The sequence below is a fragment of the Acomys minous genome, assembly GCF_964271855.1.
Source record: "Acomys minous genome assembly, chromosome: 3".
NCBI classification, from domain to species: Eukaryota; Metazoa; Chordata; class Mammalia; order Rodentia; family Muridae; genus Acomys; species Acomys minous.
This window is the reverse complement of record NC_140485.1, coordinates 70,948,622-70,970,228: the sequence shown is the minus strand read 5'-3', so window position 1 is coordinate 70,970,228 and position 21,607 is coordinate 70,948,622. Positions and strand designations below refer to the sequence as shown.

The 21,607-nt window shown below is 46.2% G+C and overlaps 1 protein-coding gene across 1 annotated transcript in view; it reads left to right on the top strand.

Annotated features, from left to right (window-relative positions):
* Positions 1 to 21,607, top strand: part of STK4 (serine/threonine kinase 4) — an 89,266-nt gene that overhangs the window by 14,291 nt on the left and 53,368 nt on the right. The window contains exons 4-9 of the mRNA XM_084774425.1: positions 206 to 320; positions 6,347 to 6,511; positions 16,233 to 16,400; positions 18,983 to 19,120; positions 20,257 to 20,388; positions 21,028 to 21,214. Of these exons, the coding sequence (XP_084630551.1) occupies positions 206 to 320; positions 6,347 to 6,511; positions 16,233 to 16,400; positions 18,983 to 19,120; positions 20,257 to 20,388; positions 21,028 to 21,214 (905 nt within the window). The remainder of the gene's footprint in view (positions 1 to 205; positions 321 to 6,346; positions 6,512 to 16,232; positions 16,401 to 18,982; positions 19,121 to 20,256; positions 20,389 to 21,027; positions 21,215 to 21,607) is intronic.

Sequence of the window (21,607 nt, the reverse complement as noted above, 5' to 3'; positions counted from 1 at the left end):
GAGGCTACACAGAGAGACCATGTCTCGAAATAACAAAATACACATCTGTGTATTTCTTTTAGGGAAAGCCATCCCATTTCATGTTTTTATTAGGAGATGGCTCTTGTTAGTCCTAACTAGATGAGAAGTTACTTTCCATGCATTGAACAGAATGTATTAAAGTGTTGAAGAACATTCCACTAATTTGTATTGCTTCTCTCTTCAGCCCTCATGTAGTCAAGTATTATGGCAGCTACTTTAAGAACACGGACCTGTGGATCGTAATGGAGTACTGTGGGGCTGGCTCCGTGTCTGATATCATTCGTCTACGAAACAAGACGGTAAGTTTACAAGCATAGGAGGGTGCTACTGGGATAGCGCTTTAGTCATCTTTTCTCTGGCCTTTTATTCATGTGCTTCTGCTGCAGGTAAAGAAATGACTGTCAAAATTTTCATTTTCCTTGTGTCTTTGCATTTTTTTCCTCACCCCCCTCCCACCCCAAACAAAGACAGAATCTCAGTAAGGTCTTTTCCTTTTGATCCTTCTGTCCCAGGCTAAGTGCTGGGATTACAGGGCTTGCCAGCTTACTCAGCTCCCTCCTAAATGTGGCAGTTTGATATTGACTCATTCCGGTGATGTTTGCTTATTTCTTATTACATGAAACAATTATAAGTTTGGTTTGGGCATGGATTTTCATTTTTTGAGACAGGATTTCATAGTGAAGAGTAAGTAACCTGGAGCTGACAATGCTATCCAGGATGGCCTTGAACTCATGTCCCTCGTGTGTCATTCTCCCTGCCATGTCTGGCTGCAGTGGGTTTGTATATGTGAGTGTCCATGCCCGTAGAGGCCAGGCCTGACTTAACACCAGAGCTGGAGTTACAGGCAGCTGTGAGCTGGACACTGGGCGATGGGAATCAAGCCTAGGTCTTGCGCAGGGGCAGAGTGCTCTCCTAACTGCTGAGTCATCTCTCCAGCCTCTAGATTGGGTTTTAAATGTTGACTTTTGGATTTGAATGTGTCCTCCTACCCAGTAGGTCCAGAATGGTTTCTTCTACTTACTGTTGAACAGGGAACAAGCCTATTGTAAAAGACTATTTGTTAGGCCTGAGATTGTGGGGTCCTACCTAAGAGTCACGGATTCTAGTTTTCAGTTGAAAAAGAGTGCTGTGGGTATTAGGGATCTAGGAGTAAGTAAAAAGGACTACAGCTTATGGTGCTTTTATGGCAGCACGCCTTCTACTGGGGAAGCAAAAAGAAGATGAATGGCAACTAGGAAGGAAATGTCAGGTAATGAAAAAGGCTCTGGAAAAAAATTAGTGAGGCTGCTGTCTTAGTCAGTGTTCCATTGCTGTGAGGTGACACGGTGACCACAGCAGCTCCTGTAGAGGAAAGCATTTAGTTTGCTGCTGGCTTAGAGTTCAGAGCTTTAGTCTGTTATCGTCGTGGTGGGAAGCATGGCAGCGCGCAGGCAGACATGGTCCTGGAGAAGGAGCTGAGAGTTCTGCATCTCCATCCACAGGCAGCAGGAGACTGGGCACAGCTTGAGCATATAAGACTTCCAAGCCTGCCCCCATGGTGATGTACTTCTTCCAACAAGGCCACACCTCCTAATAGTGCCACTCCCTATGGGCCAGGCATTCACACATGTGTATGGGGAGGGGGACAAACCTATTCAGACTACCACACATTTCACTCCCTGGCCTCCATAAGGCTTGTAGCTATAACACAATGCAAAACGCATTTACTCCAACTTCAGAAGTCTCCATACTCTATCACAGTCTCAACAATGTTTAAAAGTCCAAAGTTCAGGGGCTGGAGAGATGGCTCAGAGGTTAAGAGCACCAACTGCTCTTCCTGAGGTCCTGGGTTCAATTCCCAGCAACCACATAGCAGCTCACAACCATATATGTGATGTGATCTGATGCCTTCTTCTGGCCTGCAGGTGTACATGCAGGTAGAGCACAGTATACATAATAATTAAATAAATGTTTTTTTAAAAGTTCAAAGTCTCTTCTGAGATTCATACAATGTCTTAACTGTAATCCCCTATAAAATCAAAACCAAAAAGCAGATCACATACTTCCAACATGTCATGGCACAGAATTTATGGTACCATTCCAAAACACAGGAAAGCAAACACACTGAGGAAATCCTGGACCAAAGCAAGATGGAAAATCAGCTAGGCAAACTCCAGACTCTGCGTTTCCATGTTTGATGTCAAAACTCTCTTCAGCTCCCCATCTCCTTTCATCTCACTTGATGACTGCAGCACACTTCTCTCTTGGGTTGGTTCCACTCCCTGTTAGCAGCTCTCCTTGGCAGGTACCCCACGGCTCTGGCCTCTCTAACATCGTGGGGTCTCCAGGGCAACACAAATACTGGCTTCATCTTCACAGCTTCACAACAGTGGCCTTTCTAGGCCTCCATGCACCTGGCCTCAGTGACTTGACTTAGTCTCGAGGGAGATTCCATAATCCTTTTCTTCTAGTCTTGCTTTTAAGGTTTTTTTTTTTTTTTTTTTTTTTTTTAGACAGGGTTTCTCTATGTAACAGCCCTGCCTGTCCTAGACTCACTTTGTAAACCAGGCTGGCCTTGAACTCACAGAGATCCACCTGCCTTTGCCTTCCTAATGCTGAGATGAAAGGTGTGCAACCACCACACTCAGCTTCTATTCTTGACTCTAAAGCCAGAACCACTTGGCCAGAAGCTGCCAAGCTCTGCTGCTTGCTGGGCCCGGAACATGTGCCCCTCGTTCATTTAGTCTTCACCAGCTTTCTCTTTCCAGTGGTTACCTACACTGCCTAAGCTTGGCTGTCCTGGAACCCGCTCTGTAGATCAGGCTGACCTTGAACTCAGGGATCTGCATGCCTCTGCCTCCTGGGTGCTGCAATTAAGAGTGTACCACCATGCTGCATGGACTTAAACTGTTTTTAATTGCTTTTCACAAGATGGAAGCTTAGCTGGCTGGGATCTTTCCCTGAGGTCACCACTCCCTTTATTCCATTTAATACCTTTAATCTGGTTATCTCTTTGAACACAGGATTTAGCTTCATTCCACTTCCTGGTGTCCCCTTTCTCCTTGAACCATACATTTTGTGTTTTCCCTTTCTCAGCTTGCTTCTTTTCATCAAACTGCTCTTCATAAGAGTGAACACTAGGCAGGCGAATCTCTGTGAGTTCGAGGCCAGCCTGGTCTACAGTGTGAGTTCAGGACAGGCAAGGCTACGCAGAGAAACCCTGTCTCGGGAAAAAAAGCGTGAACACTAGTAACTACAAGATTGAGTCTATAGTAGACTGTTTTGCGATTTCCTTTGGCAATCCAAAACTCTTCACTTTAGCCTCAGGCAGATGTTTGGACAAGGGCAAAAAGTGGCCACATTTTTAGCAAAAGTATCACAAGAATAGTGCCTAGGCCACATACTAACATTTTTCTCCTCTGAAACCTCTTGAGCCAAGCCTCACAGTTCAACTCACCACTGTCTTCCCTGTTCCTACTAGGATGGCCCTCTAAGCCCTGCTTACAGTGTTCCACTGCTTTCCTAATCCAAAATTCAAAAATCCACATTCCTCAAACAAAAGCATGGTCAGGCCTCTCACGGCAATACCCCAGTCCTGGTACCAACGTCTATCTTAGTTAGGGTTTTACTGCTGTGAGGAGACACCATGACCGCAGCAACTCTTACAAAGGGAAACATTGAACTGGGGCTGGCCTGCAGTTCAGACAGTTACTCCATTATTGTCATGGCAGGAGACATGGCAGCGTGCAGCAGACATGGTGCTGGTGGAGCCCAGAGTTCTGCATCTTGATCTGCAGGTAGCAGAAAGAGACATGTCACACTGGGCAGAGCGTAAGCATATAAGACCTCAAGGCCCGCCCCCACGGTGACACACTTCCTCCAGCAAGGCCCGCCCCCACGGTGACACACTTCCTCCAGCAAGGCCACACCTACTAATAGTACCACTCCCCTTGGGGCAAGCATTCAAACACCCGAGTCTGCCGGCCGTTCCTATTCAGAGCACCGCGGATGGTGATGGGGACAGAGCAATAGGAAGGAAGGAACACTGCAGTGCAGTGTGAAGACCCTGAGACTGCCACATGTTCAGTATGTTTGGTATTGAAAGTCCAGCTGCTGAGACGGGGTTACACAAAGGGGGACTTGAGGACGTCAGGTTGACAGGTGGGCAGGTTTGGCGAGGCTGGTCTGGTAGGCCATGGTGATGTGGCTGACCTCTAGTCCAGATGCAGAGGGAGCAGGTCTAGGTTCTAAGAAGTGAGTCGTGTGACTGTGATGTGAAAACTAATTCTAGTTTCTGTGTAGATTGTGGAGATGGGAAAATGTTGTTGTTGTAGTAAGGATGGGAGTGAGCATCCCCACCATGTTAAGTGTTTGCAATGCTGTAAAAACGGCCCATGCATGCAGAAGTATATGAAAACCATGAAGTATTGTGTAAGTGCAAGGGGGGCTGTTTTGAAACAGTTATACATTTTGTATTATATCACTGTTTACTTTTCTTAATTTACAGCATTGAGAATTTGTATGTTTTCTTGATTAGAAAATAAGTTTTTAAGCCAAGATAGTGTTCTAATATAATATCCATTTCCAGAACAAAATGGTCAGTCCTAAAGTCATGTGTACAAGTAATATTATGGGAATGGAGAAGGTTGTATTTATATGTTAGGAATACATAATACATGTGTGTGTTTGTGTGTTTGTGTGTGTGTGTATGTGACATGTGTTTATACATACAAACATATGAGTGTAGCAACAGTTAATGAGGTAAGAGGCCACTAATTTGAAAGAGAGCAAGGAGGGGTGTGTGAAAGGCTTTGGAGGGAGGAGAGGGAAAAGAGAGAAGAAGATTTAAATGTATTATAATCTGAAAAAATGAAATATAATTAAAAAGAAGCCCAAAGCCTTAACTGATTTGTTGATTTAAAATTGAAGTCCCAGGCTTTGTTTACAGTGCCAAATTGTTCCGGTATCTCTTCAGTCTAGAATTGACTCCAACAGCAGTTCCTGAACCTATTGATAGCTCAATACTTGCTTAGTAGTCTACATGACTTAATTATTAATTATTTTGCTGTGTGTTATATAAAAATTATCATGATAGGACCAGTCTCAAAAAAAAATTATGGTAGAAATTTGGTAAAATGACGGTGTTGTAGTAAGTGAGGTTGCCTAGGCTGAGAATGCCAGACACCGCTTGCTCTCTCTGGCATGGCTCTGTTCTGGTGTGGCTCTTAGCTTCTGATGTTTTGTAAACCCCATCTACATGGGCGTGGGGAAGGGTAGATGCCAGGAAACTAGAAAGTAGCCCACATGAAGGGAAAGTTTTGCTTTAAGCAGAAAGTTACTCTATAGTTAAATCTAAGTACCTGGTAGCTGTATTTAAAACCTAAAAACGGTGTGATTGCTAGGCTTCCGTTCTGACCCCCGTGAGGTAGCTTAAGCTCCTGACTCTGCTTTCGGGAGTTGCTGTTCCAGTTCTCCTGCCGGCAACCTGGCAACCTGGCAACCTGGCAGTCTGCTTTTGTACATCCCTACACCGTAAACTGCTTCCACCGAGCTTCCTTTGTGTTCTTTCTTTTTTAGCTCTTTTTATGCACACTTACGTCTTAGAGTAAAGTACACGAAAGAGGACTGGGTCCTCCAATCCTGGGCCTGTTTGTCCACTGCTTATTCCTGATGGTGAGGCGTTTGTCACACCCCGAGCTGTGTGAGACTTTGATGGGTTTGTGTAGGACTTGGGTCTGATGGTCACACCTGCGTCAGCCTCCAGCACTGTCATTCTAGAACTCTTTCAGTTCCCCCTGATGCAGGGCTCTAGGAGGAAGCAACAAAAGACGTTTTAGTGGAGTGTGTGCCTGTAGTAAGGAAGGCTGCGTAGTGTCTCAGCTTGGCTCGGTGCTGACAAGGTAAGATACGGGAGCAGAATGAGCCGGATGTGGAGAAGGAAAGGCCTCTGCTGTTCTGACAAGTGAGGAAAGGCAGCGGTACAGATGACAGATGAAGAGCCTCAGAGGTAGAGCGACAGGCAGGCGACAGGAGCAGAGGAACCCTAGCCTACAAGGAACAGCGAGCAATCAGCATGGCATGAGTTTGCATGTAACTTTTCCCTTTTCTTTTCTTTCTTTCTTTTTTCCAAAACAGGCTTTCTCTTTGTAATAGCCCTGGCTATCCTGGTGTCACTTTATAGGCCAGGCTGGCCTTGAACTCACAGAAATCCGCCTGCCTCTACCTCCTGGGTACTGGGATTAAAGGCGTAGTGGCTAACTTTTCCCTTAAATGATGTGTGATGTAAATAGGGTTGAGACTTCTTACTGTGTTTTTTTGTTTATTTGTTTGTTTGTTTGCTTTTCAGTTAACAGAAGATGAAATAGCTACAATATTACAATCAACTCTTAAGGGACTAGAATACCTTCATTTTATGAGAAAAATACACCGGGATATCAAGGCAGGAAATATTTTGCTAAACACAGAGGGCCACGCAAAGCTTGCAGATTTTGGAGTCGCAGGTCAACTTACAGTAAGTAGAAATGGTGACTGGTACCAGTACTTTAGGCTGTGTCCTGGGAAGGCATTCTATTAAGTGATCGTATTTGTGTGTGTGTGTGTGTGTGTGTGTGTGTGTATGCCTTTTGGCACATGTGCATATTTGTGTTCTGTGGAAGCCAAAGACCATGTTGATGGCCGTATTTTTTTTTTTCCATCTTACTTTCTGAGACACTGCCCTTCACTGACATGGAGGTCATTGATTCAGACAGGCTGCTGGTGAGCTCCAGGAATCTGTCTGTTTCTGCCTACCAGTTGGATTACAGGTGCCTGCTGTCATATCTGGCTTTTGGTTCTCTCAGGCTTACATGGCAAATGCTTTGCTGACTGAGGCATCATCCCAGCCCCACTATGCTAGTGTTTAAATATCTAATACTTGGTTTAATTGTGTTTATACAATTTTGTAGAATTTACAAGTGGATTATCATGGAGCTAATAGGAGTTTTAGCTCTTTTCTGGGCTTCAGATTCCATGGTTTATCATCTATAAAAATGAAAACCAACGTAAGAAATATATGAGTTCAAGTCTGGTATATCAGGTAATAAGAGGAAGGCAGACTACACCAGGCTGCTCTCCTTCAGCAAGGCAAACTCCCATCCAGCTTCCAGGCAGCCCAGTTGCTGTACTATAGCAGGGCTGGTTCATGATTTCCCTCCTGCCTCATTAGTGCTTGCTAGTGAAAAAGAAAACTGTTCAAAAACAGGAGGATTAGAAGGATCTAGTTTTGTAAAATAACCATCTACTGTGAAGGTCTCTGTAGGGAAATACAAACAGTTCTACATAGATAAACACCAAATTCCAAAATATTCTCCCAAGGGTTTTCTTGGTGGTACAGTGAAAATTGTATGTTTCATCACCCCTTCTCCCCAGCTACAGACTACCTTCCCCCCTCCCTCCCTCCCTCCCTCCCTCTGTCCCTTCCTCCTTTTTTTTCTCTTCCTTCCATCTTCCTCCCTCTCTCCCCCTCTCTCTTTCTTTCTCTCATTCTATTTATTTATTTATTTATTTATTTGTTTTTGAGACAAGGTTTCACTGTGTAGCACTGGCTGGGCTGGAGCTCCCTGTGTAGACCTGGCTGGCTTTGATAGAGATTCGCCTGCCTCCGTCTCCCAGGTACTGGGCTGTCTAACTTTTTAATTTTAGGTGATGTTCAGCTTCTGTGTCTTCTGCTGCTTGTGTTTGTGGTGCTGTATGTAGCTAAGAAACGACCTTGTGCAAGATGCTTTATGTGCTTAGTGGTTTTAGCTCTAACATTTGCTTTGAGACTTGAGTTAATTTTCGTGCCATGAAGTAGCTATCCAGATACATTCTTTTGTTTATTGATAACAGATAATTGACTAGTCCAATCATTTGTTGATAATCCTTTAGCACTTCTCTTATAGAATTATGTATTGGTACTTGATGAAAATCAAGTATGTGTTTATTTCTAAGACCTTGGTTGTAGGCCATCATGCCGGTTCCCCACTGTCTTGACTTTTATATCTTGGATTAAACGGGAGGCCTTCAATTTAGTTCTCCTCTTACAGGCTTGTTTGGCTCTTCTGGAACCCTTCGTTTCTCTTGAGTTTCAGATTAGTGGGTTAGTTTTGCCAAAAAGATCATTGGGGTTTCGGTAGACACTGCGTTGAGTCCCGAGTCAGTCTAGAAAACATTACCATCTTAGGGTTAAGCCATCTAATCCATAGACCTAAGCCTTTGCGTTTACTTAGGTTTTTCATTTTTCATCAAAATTACATCATTTGTATAGTACATATTTCACATTAATTTGGTTAGTTTATTCTTCAGTAGTTAAATTCTCTTTGATTAAAAAAAATTCTCTTTGATACTGTTTTGATTGGAACACTCTTTGTTTTCAAATTGTTCATTGCTGGTGTACAAGAGTAAAGGTTGATTTTTACATATTGTGTCCTACAATGTCACAGAGCTTGTTTATTGCTAGTTTTTCTTTTTTAAAAAGTGTGTGTATGTTGAGAGAGGGGCGCGGAGAGGGAGAGAGAGATTGTAGTGCCGATGTAGCATGCAGGCATGCTGTGGTGAGGTATGCACCTGGGCTTGTCATCCTTCCCTTTGAAGTGGGAGGCAGGGTTGTTTGTTCATAGTGCCTGTACAGAAATTCTCTTGTATTGCACCCCCCAGTCTTCTAGTAGGGGCTACAGATTGGCTGTCAAGCCTAGCTTTCACTGGGTTAGAACTCAAGTCTTCAAGCACTTTCAAGCACTTTACTGTCCCCTGCTCCTGTTGCGTCTCCACCCTCACCCCACCCCCACCTCTCCTCTGCAAAAAACCAAACTCTCAGACATCAACAGTGACCCATGTATTGTTTTGCTAAAGAAAACAAAAACAAACAAATTTTTGATTGTTTTGTTTTGTTTTTGACTCAGAGTATGACCATAGTCTATAATGAACCGGCTGGGCTCTCCCCTGACTGGCCTCCTGCCTATGGCTGTAGCCCCTCTGGCTGCCTTCTGGGAAGTGGTGGTGATGGCGGCGACTTCACGTAGAAATGCTGTCATTGTTCTTGAGTCACAGTGTTCCCCACTTCGTGTGAGAGCTGCTTCATTATATTTTATATGGTTTACTTTTTAAAATGTTTTTTATTTTTTATTTTTTGGGTTTTCAAGACAGGGTTTCTCTGTGTAACAGCCCTAGTTGTCTTAGAACTTGCTCTGTAGACTAGGCTGGCCTTGAACTCACAGAGATCCACCTGCCTCTGCCTCCCAAGTGCTGGGATTAAAGGCTTGCGCCACCACCGCCAAATTTATTTTTTTATTTTTTGAGACAGGGTCTCACCATGAAGCAAGGCTGGCCTAGAGCTTGCTACTGTAGACTAGGCTGACCTTGAACTCAGAGAGATTCACCTGCCTCTGCTTCCCAAAAACTAGGACTAAAGGCGGTGCCACCACAGCCAGCTTACTTTAATTATTTTGTTTATGTGTATCTGTGTGGGTATGTGTACATGATGCAGGTGCCCTCGGGAGGTCAGAGGTGTCAGATCCATGTGGGGTTGGAGTCACGGTCATTTGTGAGCTGTGTGGTTATGGGAGTTGGGAACTCAGGTCCTCTGACAGAGTAAGAAGTGCCCGGATTCACTGAGCCATTTCTCTAGTGTCCTTGCTTTATATACATTTATTTATTTTTGTGAGGGGTTTTACAGCATAGCCTAAGATGGCTTGGAACTCTTGGTTCCCTTGCTCCAGCCTCCTGAATGCTGGGATTAGATGCCTGTGCCAATGTGTGGCCTTCTAGATCCTTCTTCAGAGTCTCCACAGCCAGTCTTGCTGCTCTGAGGTCCACTTGTACCATCCCCTCACTGCAGCAGTTTCCAAGGCCAGTTGGGAGGGAGAATTAGGATGCTTCTCAGTTTTCCCAGTGACTGACTCAGGAGTCCATTTGCTTGTCTGCTCAGGCTACCATTCGGCCCACTGTCTGCTTCCCAGCTCACAGAATGTTGTGGCTTTGCTTTGCATTTTTAGATGGTTTTGGGAAGAAGTGAAATCTGTAATTAGTTTCTTTTTCTGTTCTGGAGACAGTCTTCTGTAGTCCAGGCTGGTGTTAGGCTGCGTCCCTCCGCCTCCTGGTGAGCAGCACATGACTGGCTCTCATGCTCACTCCGGGGTGCAGCTGCGGGGCAGGGGGTGTTTGTTTTTTCTGAGACAGGGTTTCTCTTGTAGTCCTGGCTGTCCTGGACGTGCTTTGTAGAGCAGGCTGCCAGCTCGGGTTTGTATGTGTGACGTGCTGTGGTTCAGTGAGGTTGCACGGTGGGTGCTCCCTGCCCTTGTTATGTTCCCACTGCGCTGAGCATCAGGATGCTTAGGGTTTTGTTTCGTTTTGTTTTAGCATTTCTTTGATTTTGTCCTTAGAATTATGTCCTTTTATGCTTTTAAAGCACGTGTAGCCCTGTCTGGCCTGTGTAAAACAGGCTGGAACCTATAGAGACCGGGCCTCTGCCTCCCAAGTGCGTGCTTCCTCACTCTGTGTTTCCTTGCCTCCTTTTCAGGCATGGTCTCAGTCTGTAGCTGAGGTTGGCCAGGAATTCACTGTGTACCCTGGTCTTGAAATTGTGGCCGTCTTCCTGCCTTCGCCTCCAGAAAGTGCTTGGATTGCAGATGTCAACTAAGGACAGGCTGGGCAAATGCGAGCGAGTGCACATGTGCGCACGCACACGCACACGCACACACATACACACACACACACACACACACACGTTTGTTAGAAGGTGAAACCCAGAGCTAAGACATTGTTAACTTTTTATTCCTCTGCTATGGTTGAAACCTCCCTTTGCTAGTTATCTTCTATTCTGATGTGGGTTTAAAAACCCAGAATTGTCAATTTTCTGTTTTAAAGATTTACTTTTGTGTGTGAGTGCCAGTGCCTGTGGAGGCCAGAAGAGGGCATTGGTCTCCAGGAGCGGGAGCCACCCACATGGAGCCACCCCACATGGGTGCCACCCCACATGGGTGCCACCCCACATGGGTGCCACCCCACATGGGGCCACCCCACATGGGAGCCACCCCACATGGGTGCCACCCCACATGGGAGCCACCCCACATGGGTGCCACCGCACATGGAGTCACCCCACATGGGAGCCACCCCACATGGAGCCACCCCACATGGGAGCCACCGCACATGGAGTCACCCCACATGGGGCCACCGCACATGGAGCCACCCCACATGGGAGCCACCCCACATGGAGCCACCCCACATGGAGCCACCGCACATGGAGTCACCCCACATGGGAGCCACCCCATATGGGGCCACCCCACATGGGAGCCACCCCACATGGGGCCACCCCACATGGGAGCCACCCCACATGGGAGCCACCCCACATGGGAGCCACCCCACATGGAGCCACCCCACATGGGGCCACCCCACATGGGGCCACCCCACATGGGAGCCACCGCACATGGGGCCACCCCACATGGGAGCCACCCCACATGGGAGCCACCCCACATGGGAGCCACCCCACATGGGAGCCACCCCACATGGGGCCACCCCACATGGGAGCCACCCCACATGGGAGCCACCCCACATGGAGCCACCCCACATGGGGCCACCCCACATGGGAGCCACCCCACATGGGAGCCACCCCACATGGGTGCCACCCCACATGGGTGCCACCCCACATGGGAGCCACCCCACATGGGTGCCACCCCACATGGGGCTACCCTACATGGGAGCCACCCCATATGGAGCCACCCCACATGGGGCCACCCCACATGGGTACCACCCCACATGGGAGCCACCCCACATGGGTGCCACCCCACATGGGAGCCACCGCACATGGAGTCACCCCACATGGGGCCACCCCACATGGGTACCACCCCACATGGGGCCACCCCACATGGGAGCCACCCCACATGGGTGCCACCGCACATGGAGTCACCCCACATGGAGCCACCCCACATGGAGCCACCCCACATGGGAGCCACCGCACATGGAGTCACCCCACATGGGGCCACCGCACATGGAGCCACCCCACATGGGAGCCACCCCACATGGAGCCACCCCACATGGAGCCACCCCACATGGAGCCACCGCACATGGAGTCACCCCACATGGGAGCCACCCTACATGGGGCCACCCCACATGGGGCCACCCCACATGGGAGCCACCCCACATGGGAGCCACCCCACATGGGAGCCACCCCACATGGAGCCACCCCACATGGGGCTACCCCACATGGAGCCACCCCACATGGGAGCCACCGCACATGGGGCCACCCCACATGGGAGCCACCCCACATGGGAGCCACCCCACATGGGAGCCACCCCACATGGGGCCACCCCACATGGGAGCCACCCCACATGGGAGCCACCCCACATGGGAGCCACCCCACATGGGGCCACCCCACATGGGAGCCACCCCACATGGGAGCCACCCCACATGGGAGCCACCCCACATGGGAGCCACCCCACATGGGAGCCACCCCACATGGGAGCTACCCCACATGGAGTCACCCCACATGGAGTCACCCCACATGGGTGCCAGCAACCAAACTCAGGTCCTTCAGAGGACCAGAGAGTTCTTCTACCTACTGAGACGTCTCCTGCCCCTTAGTTTCTAGATTTTATGTAGGAAAAAAAAAAAAAATCTCCCTCCCCCCCACTGGACTTTTGTCTTTGGTGTTGTGTTCTAGCATCACATAGCAGTTCATCTACACTCTTAAAGTTCTTCTGGATATTTTTTTTTTTGAGGATTAACTTATTTTAATTAATTAATTATTTTTAATGTTCACCTGCAGACCAGAAGAGGGCACCAGATCACATGATAGATGGTTGTGAGCCACCATGTGGGTGCTGGGAATTGAACTCAGGACCTCTGGAAGAGCAGCCAGTGCTCTTAACCTCTGAGCCATCTCTCCAGCCCAGGTTTAACTTATTTTGATGAAAGTATAAGGTAGATTTGAAGTTGAGTTTTTATAGATGTTAAGTGCTCTTCTTTCCCGTTTTTGGAGACAGTGTATCAATACATAGAGCTGTCTGGTTTAGAACTTTGATATAGACCAGGTTGGTCTGGAGCTCAGAGATCTTTCTGCCTCTAACCCCGACTGCTGGGGTTAAAGGCGTGCGCCACCACACTTGGCCAGTGCTTTGTAGTTTGGGGAGTCTGTCCTTTGCATTGTAAGTTGTGTGTGGGGGCTGGCTTGCTTCTGTTTGTGTGCATATACAGTTCTACGTGCCACAGTTCCGCTCTGGATTCAATGTTGGACTCAGTAACACTGTAACTTAGATCTGTTTGGAATTTAGGATACACTGGTCACTTATTTTCAAAACATTTTTGTTTTGTGAGTATCTATTTCTAGTTTAAATAATCTAGTAAAAACACCTTTAGGTATCACCATTTGAAAACATCCCAGCAAGTTTGAGGTTTCAGAGCTAAGGAAATGATTAAGCCCAAGTTGTTTCCTTTGTTGGTTTTTTATAAACAGCAGGCAGTGGGAGATTAGTTCAGAAGTGCCACCTGTCATTGCTCCTGACTGATGTGACCTAAGTCACAGGCACTTCAGGAGTTGGGGATAGGGATGGAAGGCTCTTTGCATCTTTGCTGTGTTTGGAAGTCCTCTCCCTAAGGAGCCTCAGGTGTAGTGAGGCTCTCAGTAGGACCATGCCTTTCTGGGAAAGTGTGTATCTGCCTGTTAGTGCAGTGTGCTGTATGTGCTGCGTACCCTTCAGGAAACCCTTGGGGGGAAACTCGGTATCGTTTAATTTATCTAAGCTTTAAAACAATTTTCCTAATTGTACATATAAACCAAGGGAGTGTTACATAAGTCTGTAAGACAGAAAACAATCAAGTAATTCTGCCGTCTAGAAGTGACTGCTATTAATAGTGCTTATCATTCTGGGCTGCATTTTTGCTACACTAGACATTTTTTTTAAACCACTTGTTGCATTGTTGTGATTATTATTTTGGTTTTACAGAAATAAACCTGTATTATTCATTATTTTGTAAACATCTTTTAGGTGTTGCAATAGCTTATACATTTTCCATACCTATTTCCATTTGATTTTTTTATTATTTATTTATTTATTGGAATTCTTCTTCTTCTTCTTCTTATTGTTGTTGTTGTTGTTGTTGTTTTGAGACAGAGTTTCTCTGTGTAGCCTTGGCTATCCTGGACTAGCTTTGTGGACCAGGCTGGCCTTGAAATCACAGCAATCCACCTGCCTCTGCCTCTTGAGTGCTGGGATTGAAGATGTGCACCACCACACCCGGCCTCCTATTTCCATTTGAAAGAAGGGCTTGCTATGTAGTCCTGCCTAGCTTCAAATATAAGAGCTTTTTACTTTTGTCTTTCATATATGAGGACTATAGGTGGCTGTTGACCATGCTTGCTTCTTTAGAGACTTTTTTTGTTTTGTTTTTGTTTTTGTTTTTCAAGCCAGGGTTTCTCTTTGTAGCCTTGGCTGTCCTGGACTCGCTTTGTAGACCAGGGTGGCCTCAAACTCACAGAGATCCACCTGCCTCTGACTCCCAGAGTGGTGGGATTACAGGTGTGCACCACTGTGCCCAGCTCTTTAGAGAATTTTTAATGTGCTATTTTAGTATATAAGTATCTACTGTAATATTTATTTATTTTTCTTTTTGAGACAGGGTCTCATTAGATAGCCCTGGCTGGCCTAGAACTTGCTATGTAGACTACGATGGCCCAGAAAGCATGCACAAAGATCAGTTTGCTTCTGCCTTTCGGGTCTGGGATTAAAGGCTTACGACACCATGACTGGCCTTATTTATATTTTTGAGTCTAGGTTTCATTCTAGGGCCATTCTGGAACTTACTGTGCAGTATAGGCTGGCTTGAATTCTCTCAGTGATCTTCTTACCTCAGCTCCCCAAGGACTTAAGTTACCAGTGTTATGTACCTGTGGTGATGAAAAGCATTTATTTATTTATTATTATTATTATTCTGTAACTCAAGCTACAAGTGCTAGGTGGAAAAATGACTTATTGTGATGGTCGTCTACCTCATCTTGCACTCCGTTGCTCACGTGGCCCTCCCTGGTAGCTGGGACAGCAGGTCCCCGCTTGACAGCCACTGTAGTTGGTCCTTCTTACCTATGTCAAGACTCTACAGTCTGTGCTCATGTTTTGGGTACTTGCGTACAAGGCAACACTTCTACAAAGATACTTTGGGTAGAGAGGTATGAATATTTAAAAGTTGACTAAACAATGCCCGTGTGTGAGGTTGTGCCATGTCAGGGTCCAGTGGTCCTGTGTTTCTGTTGCTGATTTCCTGTGTTTTTATCAGTAATATTATAAATTTTAAAAAATTAAATTAAACTAATTTAATTTTTTAAAATTTCAATACTTTTGTATTTTAATAATTGATTGAGAACATTTACAGTTCTTGGCCATTTGAATCGATTAAGTGACTTTTCTCATTATGCCTCGAGGACTGTTTTTAGATATATTTCAAGAACAAGGCATTCTTTTTCTTAGTTGTTTTTATTCCTTGAGAGTTTTATACAATATATTTTGATCATTTTTGCCCTTTCCAGGCCCTTCCTACCCACCCAATCTCATTTTGTGTGTGTGTGTGTGTGTGTGTGTCTGTCTGTCTGTCTGTCTGTCTGTCTGTCTTAAAAAAACAAAACAAAACAAAAAAATCCAAACCAGAAAACAAAGAAGCAAAACCATCAGGACACAGAGAGTGGAGCTTGTGTTGGCCAGCTACTCCTGAGCACGAGGCCTGCCCTGGAGGAGGCCCATGTGCTGTCCGTGTCATTCCGTTGAAGAAAACGGATTTTCCTTCTCCCAGTGGCTGTCAGCTGCAAGTAGCTTCTAGGCTGGGGTGGGACATTGCCCCAGGTTTCTGCAAGCTGTCCAGCCGTGATGGGCCTCTGATAGTTACAGAAACTTCTGTGGGAATTGACCGAGTGATGCACTGAGCTGTGGGTGTAGCAGCATGTCACCAGGAGTTGTTTTATCACTGTGCTCATTAGTAGAATAAAAGAAATGTTTCCCCTGGGCCTGATGACCTGGTCTCAGGTTCTTAGTCTCACTAATGTGTCCGTTGTGGGTTCCAGCTCATAGAGAAAGTCATAATTAAATCACAGCAAAAGGTAGCTGGTTGCTCTCATAACACCATGCCGCCGTTGTACCACTGGGCACAGACGGAGTGCTCTTTCTAACAGTCCCGACTCTCTTTTCCTCAGTAGCTCTCATGCTTCGTGTTGCTCTCTCCCCTCTCCATTCCAGGATACCATGGCGAAGAGGAATACCGTGATAGGAACACCGTTTTGGATGGCCCCTGAAGTCATTCAGGAAATTGGGTACAACTGCGTGGCAGACATCTGGTCTCTGGGAATAACTGCCATAGAAATGGCTGAAGGGAAGCCCCCATATGCTGATATCCATCCAATGAGGGTAAGGAGACAGACGCCGGCTGGATGCTTAGCCGCTGGCTACCACTAGACAGTTATTTGACAGCCTTCTTGGTTATATTCCAAACAGGAAATGAACTAATTTTATATAATAATAAATGCATACTGTAGATCATGCTCTTCCCCTGGCGTTAGAAGTAGTCAATAATTAATTTGAATGTCGTCTATTCTCCGCTGTCTTGGTAGTCTCCTTGAAGGACATACGCTATTAGAAGTGTATAGGTTGACGTATGTATTAGGTTCCACATCTTAGCTTTGTAAATATGGGGTTTCTGTTTAATTGTTTTCTGTGATTTCCCCATCGGGTCACCACATGTCAGATGCCACTTGTTACAGTGTTTTCTTCAGTGCGTTTTTGCACTTGCATCACTAACCACCATTTCGGTTCATACATTGTCTCTTTCATGCTTGATCTCTGAAGGTATTTTAGTTTGTGAGTCCGCAGACTCTGTCTTTCCAGCTCACATCTGCTGATAGTGTTAAGGCTCCCGGGCTGCACCTCCCTCAGCCTTTCTCAGCGTCGATACCCTAAGGAGTTCCCAGGCTTTACCCATCCCAAGTACATGAAGCTCTGTTGAAAGTCCCCCACCCCACAGTAGCTCCACAGCCTTTGCCAAGCCTTCCCAGACTAGTTCTTCCTTGTCTTTAATTTATTCCTTCTTTCACTAAAAGACTTGAGCTATTTTTAAAAAGTATTTGTGTGCCCAAAGATAAATTCCTTCTTATTTGTTTTTTATTTTTTGGTGAAGCTGAAGAGAAGGAGTAGAGGGTTTACATAGTGATACTTTCAGATTTAGAGAATATAATTTAAGAAAGGTGCAATGGCGCACTTCCTTAATCCCAGCACTTGGGAGGCAGAAGCAGGTGAACTTCTGAGTTCGAACTTAGCCTGGGCTACAGAGTGAGTTCCCAGACAGCCAGGCCTACACACAGAAAGCCTGTCTCGAAAAACAAAAACAAAAAAGAAATACAATTTAAACTGTCTAATGCAAAGAGTTTTATCTTTCAATAAAGTGGGGGTTTCCATCATTTAAAAGCCAGGGCTGGAGAGATGGCTCAGTGGTTAAGAGGTCCTGAATTCAATTCCTAGCAACCACACGGTGGCTCAGAACTATTTATAATATGATCTGTGCCCTCTTCTGGCATGTCGATGTACATGCAGATAGAGCACTCATACATAAAATAAATAAATCTTTAAAAAAAGAAAGAAAATGCCATCATTTAAAATTCAACAATTAATAGTCTTTAAAAAAATTTTATTATTTTAATTGTGTGGTGCCCTTGGAAGCCAGAAGAGGGTGTCAGATTCCCTGAACCTAGTGGTGTGACCTGCCTGACTTGGATGCTGGGAACTGACTGAATTTCAGGTCCTCTGCATGGGCAAGCAATATGTGATACTAGCCCGAGTAAGTAATAACGTTGCTCTTTGTAAAGTAGAATTTAAATTTGCTTTATTATAGTAGCTTGATTTTTAATCTTTCTTTTCTGCAGAGTGATGAATTGAGGGGCTAGAAAGATAGCTTAGTGGCAGAGCTCCTACTTGGCCTCAAAGGCCCATGTTCAGTACCTACTACCACACACTATCTTTCTCTTCTCTTCTCTCTCTCTCTCTCTCTCTCTCTCTCTCTCTCTCTCTCTCTCTCACACACACACACACACACACACACACACAGATTAAAACATCATTTGGTATGGATTGAAGCTAATGGCTCCTTTGTGACTTTCAGAACTTCTGGTTATGATCTCATTTCTGTCATTTCTGATGTTCATTGGTGGCTTCGAAGGGGGAGATTCTAACAGCTGTGGGCCTGAAGTTGTCTTTGGAGTACAGATGCTCATAGGCGGCCTCTTTCCACATTGAAACCAATGTGATGTGGTTGCCCTTTGGCCCCAACTTGTTTGTGGCTGAAGGGATGAATCACTTGGTAAAGTGTTTGTCTTGCAAGCACGAGGACCTGAGTTCCTTCTCTAGCCCCTAATGAAAGCCAGGTGTGATGATGTACGGCTGTAATCTCAGCCCTGGGAGAGGAGACCAGGTGGGTCCCTAGGGCTCCGTGACCAGCCTGCCTAACCTAATGACTGAGCTCCAGGTCCCAAGGAGACTCATGACTGAGATGGACGGTTGCTGAGAAACAGTTCTCTTGTATTGTTAGTAGTGGGCATTGAACCTAGGGTTTCATTTATTATGGGGCAGCTGCCCTCCCACTGAGCTACAGTCCCATTCAGCAGTGAGATTTGAGGTTGACCCTTGACCTCCATGCAGGCATACACACATGCACATGTACTTGCACCACACCTGCATGAACATGTATAGTCTTACACATGCATGCCCATGCGCCTGTACACACACACACACACACACACACACACACACACACACACAGAGGAAAGGTTTGCGTGTGAGCAAGGGAAAGGACAGGAGAATGCTTTCAGATTCTCTGGTTGCTATACTCCATGTGGGCACACTTTGTGTTTGGGAAAGTGAAAAATCGTTTTACTAAGAAAATGCAGTTGTTTGTATCGGAGTGCCATTTCCATTTTACCTTTTTTTTTTTTTCCAACCAGGCAATATTCATGATTCCTACCAATCCTCCCCCCACATTCCGTAAGCCAGAGCTGTGGTCAGACAACTTCATGGATTTTGTGAAGCAGTGCCTGGTTAAGAGCCCTGAGCAGAGAGCCACAGCCACTCAGCTCCTGCAGGTATGCCACCGTCCCCAGCCATTCACCTGCTGCTAAGTAAGTCACTTCCTTGGAAGCAGTCCTGAGGTCTAAGACATTCCGTGCCGGGAGAGAGGTTGACAGCTGTTGAGATGAAAGGACACAATCGTACTTAACTCGCAGAGCAGAGCAGTAGTGGAAGGAAGGGCATCACACGTGAGTTTAGACTTATGAGCAGTTAAAGAAGCTCAGAAACATTTCTACCACCAGGAAGAGGAGTGGGTGGTAATAGCTCAAGTCTGATGTCAAGTCATAACAGGCCAGATGTGCACGTGTCCAGTGAGAGTGGAAGGAAATGATCTTAAAGGCTTTGCAAGTGCCAGGTGATATGATAATCTTGCTAACAGTCTGGCTCTTCTAAGAGTATTACCAACTCCGCCTGGCTGAAGTGATGACAGAGGCTGATGGAAGAGTCTTGTGCTCCGCAGCCCCACCACACGCTGAAGCACCCTTCTAGTCTAGAGTACTTAGCAAGTTTTGAGACATTTACCCTGTTGGTGATGGGGACAGGGATGTACTGCCCCCCCAAGGAGGAAACATGCGGTCTGTCAGAGTAAGCTGGGATATTTAGGTAACTCCTGCATACTTTCCATATGTAACGTCAACTACCAGGGCTTCGTGTTGCTCCACAAAGACAGGAAAACGTAAGATGGGGCGGGTGAAGGAGCCGCCTGCAGACCTGCAGCCTCAGTTCAGACGCTGGAACTGATGTAGTGGGGATGGACTCTCTCAGTGAAGTAAAGACGCAAGACCCTCTAGATGAGACAGAAATGGCACAGGTCCACATGGTCAGCTGTCTCTTAGAGCCGTGAAGTGAGTGTGGCTTAGTTGCCCCCGGTTGGAAGAGAAAAATTAGATCCACTGATTTATATGACAAATATTGCCAGATTTCTACTATGTGCCATGCACTGTTTTAAAGTGAAAATTGTGGCTGGATGGTGGCGGCAGTGCCTGTCTTTAACTCCAGCCTTTAGGAGACAGAGACAGGCGGATCTCGAAGTTCCAGGCTAGGCTGTCTGCAGGACGAGTTCCAGGACATCCAGGGCTACACAGAAAGCCCCTGTCTCGAGAAACAAACAAAACAGTTGTGTCATTTCTTCTCCATTTCCTTACTCAAGCACCCATTTGTCAAGAGCGCCAAAGGAGTGTCAATGCTGCGAGACCTGATCAACGAGGCCATGGATGTGAAACTGAAGCGCCAGGAGGCCCAGCAGCAGCGGGAAGTGGAGCAGGATGACGAGGAGAACTCAGTGAGTGGCCGGCGCTGCGCTGCGCTTCAGGAGTAAATGGCGTTAGGCCCTCATTGCCACAGAAGTGACGAGATAAGTAGCTGCTGTGGTCCAGCTTAGAACTTGAGACTCTAACAGCACCTTGTCCCAGACCTCGTTCAGTGTGGCTGGACACTGTGTCGCCAGGTCTGTGCTTGCTTATTGCTCAGTGTTTTTTTTTTTTCTTTTAAAACACATTATATTATTTTACCTCCATATCTTTTATCTAGTTCATCTATTTATTAAAGAGAGACGGACAGACAGACAGACAATCTCCCATTTTGGAGACTTGTTTTTCCCAAGCTCTTCTAAAATTTCATACTGTATTCCGGAGTCACCCATGGCTTTGAGATTCCAAGGGTACTTGTGCCGGCTTCTTAGGTCTGTACTGGAGGTCAGGTGAGAAGGGAGGAGGACGCTCCTTTAGATTACATAGGCAGTTGGCACACCGGTGACTTTATGAATCATCTCTGGTTAAATAAGTGCTTTTTAGCTTCTAAAGTGTGTATACAACCTGGAGAGATGTCAAGCCTGGGAATATTTGCACCAAGCTGAGTAACAATAATTCAGAAAATTCAAAATCTTTTGATTACATTAGCTTCAGATTCTGTTCATTTGCAGGAGGAGGATGAACTGGATTCTGGCACAATGGTTCGAGCTGCTGGTGATGAGATGGGCACTGTTCGGGTAGCCAGTACAATGAGCGATGGAGCCAATACCATGATTGAGCATGGTGACACATTGCCGTCCCAGCTGGGCACCATGGTGATCAACACGGAGGACGAGGAAGAGGAAGGAACCATGAAAAGTGAGCTCTGATGAGACACGCTAACGGACCCAGAGATGGGTTCTCACAGCCAGGCAGCCCTGGGCTTGGGTCTGCTGTTCTATTGCCACAGCTGAGTGCCTCAGAAGGAGGGAGAGCGCTGCTCAGTAGGAGGTTCTATTGGAGGGCTGTGAGGAGCAGGAGGCAGGGCAGGAAGAAAGCTGCACTTGGCTTGTGACCCCCAGCGGCTGCCTCTCATCTGAATGTCCTCACTGAAGGGTTCTCCTGCAGGAGGGGCATGCACATTGTTGCGATACAGAATCATCTCAAAACGCCATGGAATCTGAAATGCTATTCGTACCTTAAGTGTCTGTTTAATCAAGGGTCCCTGATAGCCAATCAAAGATAATTGAGCAGATTTAAAGGTTCTGTTAA